The following is a 7,637-nucleotide window of genomic DNA, read 5'->3' as shown; positions in this document are numbered from 1 at the left end:
AGTTAAGTTCATTTACTTGGACGTGGCCAATGGCTATTCCGAAGAGTTTGTGGAACTTTTGAAACTCGTCCATGCCAAATTTCCAAATGTCAGGGAGTATAGTGACAGGAGGGATAGTAGAAGAGTTTATTTTCTGAAGCAGAAACATACAATCTAAGTGGAAATCAGCCTGGGCTCTGTGTGTACCACTCACATCAGAACATGAGTGGATTACCTTCAGTTGAGCAAAGGTGAAATGTGTTGGGTCTGCTTGCATTCTAGACAGGAAGGTCATCTCAGATACCAGCCCCTTGAGCCCTGGCTATGCAGCCAAACCTTTGGACCTGGAGCAGATTTTGACATGCTGAGAGGAATGTTTATGAGCCACAGATAGCATGCTAGAGAAGTGTGGGAGATCAAGCCTGAGATCTTCTATGGAATGAGCTTTGAAACAGCAATAAGAAATCCATAGGAGGAGTTGCTGAATACAGAGTCTCAGAACATAAGGCGATGGAAATGACTTCTAAAGGGAACATAGAAAACAATATTCTGGATATCATAGTCTTGTATAAGGGTTCTTTTCTCCTCCCCTCACACCACCTGAAAGACTTTGGACTTTGGAGCTACCCCTAGCCGTCTTGGTGCACAAAAACAGAACACTGATAGGGTCAGAGACTCAGGGTGTCTACTTTCCAGAATTCGTGTCTTCATTGTTTAAATTAATTTGTGCCCCCTTTTCATACTTGTTTTCAGCTGCTTTGACACAGCTTTTACTTTTTTTGGTTAGTTTTTGTTTTTGTTTTTTGCTTGTTTTGTTATGGCATTTGGAAATTCCCAGGCCAGGGATTGAACCTGTGCCAGAGCAGCAACCCAAACCACAGCAGTGACAGTGCCAGATTCTTCTTTAACCCTCAGTGCCACTGGGGAACTCTGTCATTCCTTTCTAAAAATAGTTTTTAACCAGTGAGCTGACTGATTTCTCTCTCATGACTATTTAGGAAAACAGGGCAATATCTTCTGACACTAGCTCCATAAAAATGGTGTTAGGGTTGCTCTGACTACCTATAAGCAGAATAAGCAGAGAAGGGGACAATGAAACTTCTGCTGCAACATTTGTATAAGCAGAAAGAAGGTTCATCTAGGAGCCAATTGGCAGACAGCTCCTTCTTACTCTCTGAGATTTCTGGGAGACACACTGTTTAAAATCACAAGAGCCAAACAAGCAGCAGGAGACCTGGAGCCTGACCCTCACACCCCCTCTGCAAGCCACATCTGATCATCTGCCTGATTAGATAACCCACACCCACCACACACACACACACACACAGAGGAAAGGGGAAAGGAACAAGGCAAAGTTTGCAAAGGGCAACATGAGGGGTGCAGACCCTGTGTGCAGTGTCTTTGACGGGGGAGGTAGAGACCGCTTCCAGCTGGGGTGGCTTCAGAGGCTGGATGATGAAGGCTAGATTCCTATGAAAGAACAGGATCAGGATCTAGAAGGAAGAGGAGTGCAATCTGAAAGAAGAAAACGGCATGTTAGGACAAAGAGAGAGAAGGCAGGCTGGGGCACAGTGAATGACAGTTCCATTTGGATGGGGCAGAGAAGTAGATGACAAGTGTGGCTCAATTCTGATCAACACTGAATGTCAGGATAAGGAAAGTAGGATTTACTTCGAGGATGGGGTTGCCATCCAGGGCTGAGTAGGAGAATGGCAAGTTGAAAATAAGGAAGAGTGAAGTTTAATTTGATGATAATGCACAAGGAAAATTGAAGAGGGAGAGGGGGGCACAAAGGTAGATCAGAGAAGGGGTTACTGTAATAGTCCGGTTTGAAGCAATTAGAGCTTTAACCGGTACACAGATGTTCATAGCAACTGTTTTCATTATTACTCAAAACTAGGAACAACACAAATGTTCTGCTGAAGGTACATGGACACATAAACTGGAACATCTGTATAATGGAATACTACTTAACAAAAAGAAAAGAATGAGCTACTGATGCATAAAACAGCCTAAATGATGAATCTCCAGTGCATTATGCTAAGTGAATGAAGCCTGTCTCTAAATGTGACATATTGCAGATTCCATTTCTATAGTATTCTGAAAAAGACAAAATAATAGGAGTTGGGAATATATCAGAGGTTGCCAGAGTTCTGCGAAGAGGGTAAGGTATGATTGCAAAGGGGTAGCCTGACAGAGATTCTGGGGAGTGATTGAACTGCATCTTTTTTTTTTTTTTCCATTTCCTGGGCTGCTCCCGTGGCATATGGAGGTTCCCAGGCTAGGGGTTGAATCGGAGCTGTAGCTGCCAGCCTATGCCAGAGCCACAGCAATGCGGGATCCGAGCCGCGTCTGCAACCTACACCACAGCTCACAGCAATGCCCGATCGTTAACCCACTGAGCAAGGGCAGGGATTGAACCCATAACCTCATGGTTCCTAGTCGGATGCGTTAACCACTGCGCCACGACAGGAACTCCCTGAACTGCATCTTGATTGCTGTGGTAGATCCACAAATCTATACATTTCTCTCATAGAACTGTACACCCCAAAAAAGGTCAATTTCACTATATGATAAATCAGAGTTGTCCCCTGTTAAATACAACATCTGAAAGAATGGAAATATTTTGTGGTAATTACAGGTCACATCTTTGTAATTTAGTAGCTATATGTTAAAAACTCTTCCTCCAATAATAGAAATTGTATCCCTCAACCAAGTAATAAATTCTTCATGCTTAAATTATAAAACATTAAGCCAGCAAAAGTATCTATTTTTTCCAACCCTTCCTCCTCTACAATGGGCTCTGTTGTTAGCTACTGCATCCCTCATCCCACTGCGAGCATCCTAGATAAGAGACCCCGTCTCTGCCTCCTTCCCCTGACTCTCCAGCAGGCTTCATTGGCCAGATTGCCATTCCAGGCACCAACATACTTCCAAGTAACAGTGGGTTCTGAGTTGCTGGGATATCAGTTTCCTCTTTTAACTAATATTTTTACAGCAATGATGTTGTCTCTGCTCTCTGATCATCACAATTATGCACGTTGATAATTCTCTTTTTTTTAATGGAACAAAGTAAATGATACCAGACTATCTCGAGAGGCATGCGTGAACAACAACTCCACCTGCTAATAAGTCTCACACCAAATGATGAGATACAGGGAATTCTCTCCTTTCCGTGTATTTCAAGAGTGTTTCTTTCCAATGTTCTTTTTTGGGGGGGCTTCTAAAATAAAGTTGACTCCACGTACGGGATGATCTTCTACAGACTCATCTGATTAGCAAGACTCCACATACGGGATGCTCTTCTACAGACTCATCTGATTAGCAAGGCCCTACAGGGGACAGGGAAAGAGGAAGTCTGCCTGAACCCTCCATTTAAAACTTAAGAGGAAGCCATGCAGCAGTTGTCAGGAAAAGGTAAGACACCTAACACCTGATAACTTAAGTTCAGTCAGACAGAGAAAAAATTGTGGATTGCTTACTAATATAAAATTGCTAACAGGAAACTGGGCCTCTTTCCACAGATAAATTGGAGATCAGTTTTTTAAAGGTGCTGCTTTAATAAGATTTAAAACACCTTTTCTAACACATCGATATGTTGTGAAAACTGCCTTTTCATTTGCAGCCATTACAAAACTTTTCCAGAATCTTATAAATTGATAGAACTAATTTGTCCTCCATATTGTGTCAAATATTGCTTATGTCATCTTTTTAAATCTAATTTTAAAAAGTATGCTGATTGTTAAATACATAAACAAAACAGAAAGCTATTTAAGAGAAGCAGTTAAAAAAAAAAATTCCACGCCTCACTCGGAGATTCTTTTCCAGATGCCCTCCCGCCCCCATCTACCACCTCTGCCCATTTCAAAGCTAGACAGGACTCCAAGGGAAATGGTGGACTGTAGGGCCTTGGGGGATGGGGAGGGGGGCGAACTGGAAGCCGGAGAAAGAGATGATTTCCCAAAGAAGCAGAAATGGTCGATTCACCCCCAGGGGCTGATCCTCTCGGGTAACCTGAGAAAGACGAATAGAAACTGCTGGGAGAAGGTACCAGTTTTATTGTCTCTGATTGGCAAATACGAAAAAAGATTGACAGTATCAAGTGGAGGGAATGCAAGGGGCGGGCTGCAGTGTTAAATGGGAGGGGTAACCAAGGACTAGAGCTCATTGATGACGCGACCCTCACGTGACCAGGAGTCGACGTGTGCAGAAGTCCTTATAGTCCAGGGCCTGTTTCCCTGTAGCTGCTCCCTATTGCCGGAGAAGGAGAGGAGTACCTCGGATCCTTTCAGGTCGGTATAAAGGTGGGCGCTGCCTTCGGGACCCTGGGGTCTAGCAGAGAGCGGAAACCAAGCGTGGCCGGTACTGCTTTCCCAACACTACGGTTCCGCCAAACTCCCATTTTTGTGCAGGGAATTTGGGGCTGTTTGGGGGGTGGGTGGGGGTGGAGAGGGAGAAGGGTAGCCAACTGAGGGTCCCGCGAGAGAGACATAGAAACAATTTAGAAATAACTTGTCTCCCACTCCGTACTTGCAGGACACCGGTGGGCACCGGGGAGGGAGGGCGGGGTTGCCTCAAAAAGAGGGAGAGGATGAGGACGTGGGGAAACTTTAGACGAACGAGGCCTAGAATCTTGAAAGGGACCCGTGATTCAGGTACTGACCTGCTCACCGAGCACTCCTGTCGCTCTGCAGGACTCTTGGTCTTTTGGGAGCGACCCAAATCGAGTGAGGGAAGAGGGAGGAAACACCCCCCCGGATCCCTGCAGGTCAGTGTAAAGGTGCAATTGCCTTAGGTCCCTGGGGGTGGGGGTGGGAGGTTGTGAGTGCGGATGACACCAAAGCCCATCCCCGGGGTCGCTGCAGCCTCTCCCCCTCCGGCTGAAGCGCCAGAGGCCTGCGCCAAGCCTGCAGCGGAAATGGGGCGGGGGCGGGGGGGGGCTGGGGAGATGTGGAAGGGGGAGGGGAAACCAGAGACTGGACCAGCCGGTCTCAGGTGAGAGGCAGGAGGTTGGGATGGCTTGAGAAAGCCCAAAAGGGCGGGAGTGTTGGAGACCGGGGGCGAGGGAGGGGTTAATTGCTTCCGCGCTGCTCCCGTTTCGGTGCTAGGAGAGGCCTGTGGCAGGGCCTGCTGGGAAATGGTGGGCTGGAGCGGGAGGAGAGAAGATGGAGCTGGAGAGGGAGGGGGAGGAAGGGGCGGAGCCAGGGGAGTTCTGAGCCTCAGGATCTGTGTAGCCTTCTCTACTTGGAAAACTTTGACAGTTTAGGGACCTGAACCAGAAAAGGCCAGTCTCTCTGGAAACCCAGAGTCTGGCTGCCGGTCTGTTTGCCTGGCGTCTAGTCGTTTTGTTTCCTTGTTTTCCAGGATTAATTTATTCAAAAAGGAGAATAGAAAAATACTCAATATGCAAAAGTCTTGTGAAGAAAATGAAGGAAAATCACAGAACATGCCAAAGGCCGAGGAAGACCGCCCTTTGGAAGATGTACCACAGGAGGCAGAAAGAAATCCTCAACCTTCTGAAGAAGGTGTAAGCCAGGAAGCTGAAGGAAACCTTGGCACAGGGCTGACTCAGCCTAGCCAGGGATATAAAGAGGACACTCCAGTTAGGCATTTGGACCCTGAAGAAATGATAAGAGGAGTAGATGAGTTGGAAAGGCTTAGGGAAGAGATAAGAAGAGTAAGAAACAAGTTCGTGATGATGCATTGGAAGCAAAGACATTCACGCAGCCGCCCTTACCCTGTGTGCTTTAGGCCTTGAATTTTTTTTTTTTTTGGTCCGATATTAAAATCTGGCCCCTGCTTTCTTTCTGTTAGCGTTTTCTGATGTATCTTTGACTTTCTTTTTATTCCTAATCATCTAGTGGAGTTTCGTTTTAGGTAGTTTCCCTGTTACCGGCAACTGGATTTTGTATTTTGACACATTTTCCAGGTCTGTTTTCCAATTGGGAAGTTTCACACATGTGCATGAAAATATTTTCATTCCATATTGTAAAGAAAAACATAACAGGTTACAGAGCAGCATATTTAGTATCAGCTCACATATGTAGGGGAAATTCTCAAATTTGTGTGTGTGTGTGTGTGTGTGTGCTAGCACGTGCGTGTGTGTGTGTGTGGGTGTGTATACATACATGCATATATTGAGAATTTGTGCTTATTTCTTGTGTGGTGTGAGTTTTCTTTTTGCTTATACGTATTTTTTAATGAACACGTCACTCAAAAAGAATTAAAGTTTTTTTTTATATAATTAAGAGTCAATCAAGTAATTGGCAACCAGCTTATAAGGGCAATGGGGGCACCTAAACTGATGAGAGAACTATTAACAAAAAATGTAAACCTCAAGTTTACCTCTGGATCTCTTAGCCAGGGGAATAAAACTGGCAATTATTACCGATACACTTGCTTAAGACTCCATCTTTTCATGTTGAAAACGTTTGCCTAACAGGGCTGCTGTGGGGAAGAAGTGAGGTGACTGTGCTTGGTGGACCCTTGTTCCCACCTATGCATACAGAACCCCAACCCACTACAGAACATCAGCTAGTTGAGGGAGGGCCCTGGCATGACCAGTGCTCAGGAACAAGTCCAATAGGCTGGGGAGGGTGGTGCTTCCCTGCCAGGCCTCTGCTGTTGAGCCCCACTGCTGGCGTCCCTGGGTCCTGCCATGCCTGCTGGGCACTGCTGCCTTTTCGGCTGTGTCCTTTGCTTTCTGCTGGCTCCCACTGCTGCTGGTGCGCTGGAGTCCTTGTGTGCCAAGACTCCACTGACTTTCCTGGAGTCCCCAGCGGGCTGAATCCCCGCTCTTCTAAAGCTTCTTTCTCTGCTTTATAATGACGTGTAACACAAGTGGAGACTGTCCCAGGATTGCTTGGGCAACAATGTCTAGCAGGGCTCTTGGTAGAATAGCCCCTTCCATTTTCAATCACAGGACATCTCCATAGGAGCCAGACATGCCAAGTCCATTTGGGGAGTTGGACCAGGGTACAAGTTTGAGTGAAAAACATGCTATAGCTAGAGTTGCCCTAGATCTGACTGAGATTTCTTCTTTTTTCCTTTCTTCTCTTGTGAGATTATCTGTGCCTGAAGGCTCCTGGCAAGCCTGCCCTGCTGGTTCAGAAGACTCAGAATATGCATAAATTGCACAATGTAATTCAGGAAGCAGATATAAGGGAACAGTTCACTTTACCCCCATCCCATACCCAGATGACAGGTTAAAAAAAAAAAACACTTGAAAAGGTAAAAACTTTAAATTACTTTGAGAGTGTCAATACTCTTATTTAAAGTCGAATGGCTACTATGTAAATGTGAGGAATTCTATTTTCCCTGCAGAACAAAGACTATCTTTTCCTCCCCATATCCCCACATGTTTTTGTGTCACTGACACATCATGTTTCAGTATTTACTTGATTTCTTCATTGATTATTACTGAGGAGCCAGTAGGTTTGTCCAGATTCTGCTATGGACTCAATAATCTCCCACAAGTCTTTTTATTTTTCTGGTATTATGACAAGCAGTTTCAGAAAAAGACGGTTTCAGTGTTCCTGTCGCGGCTCCGTGGAAACAAATCTCACTAGCATCCATGAGGACGCAGGTTCGATCCCTGGCCTCAGTGGGTTAAAGATCTGGCATTGCCATGAGCTGTGGTGTAGGTCGCAGATGTGGAT

The 7,637-nt window shown here is 45.6% G+C and overlaps 1 protein-coding gene across 2 annotated transcripts; it reads left to right on the top strand.

Moving 5' to 3' along the window:
• The first annotated feature begins 4,225 nt into the window (after positions 1 to 4,225).
• TCEAL8 (transcription elongation factor A like 8) lies at positions 4,226 to 6,372 on the top strand. 2 transcript variants are annotated; one of them, XM_003135262.5, is made up of 3 exons: positions 4,226 to 4,271; positions 4,674 to 4,747; positions 5,344 to 6,372. In XM_003135262.5, exon 3 carries the CDS (start codon positions 5,384 to 5,386, stop codon positions 5,735 to 5,737), a length of 354 nt encoding a protein of 117 aa, XP_003135310.1. In that variant the 5' UTR covers positions 4,226 to 4,271; positions 4,674 to 4,747; positions 5,344 to 5,383; the 3' UTR covers positions 5,738 to 6,372. The 2 variants fall into 2 exon arrangements, with proteins under 2 accessions (XP_003135310.1, XP_013846435.2); XM_013990981.3 differs by lacking the exon at positions 4,674 to 4,747.
• Positions 6,373 to 7,637: the final 1,265 nt, after the last annotated feature.

The sequence above is a fragment of the Sus scrofa genome, chromosome X (genome assembly GCF_054392235.1).
Source record: "Sus scrofa isolate SSC_HxYL_T2T_F1_AM1 chromosome X, Sscrofa_HxYL_maternal_Yorkshire_Landrace_v2.0, whole genome shotgun sequence".
Lineage (NCBI taxonomy): Eukaryota > Metazoa > Chordata > Mammalia > Artiodactyla > Suidae > Sus > Sus scrofa.
The sequence above is the reverse complement of the archived record's forward strand: the minus strand, read 5'-3'. Positions and strand labels throughout refer to the sequence as shown.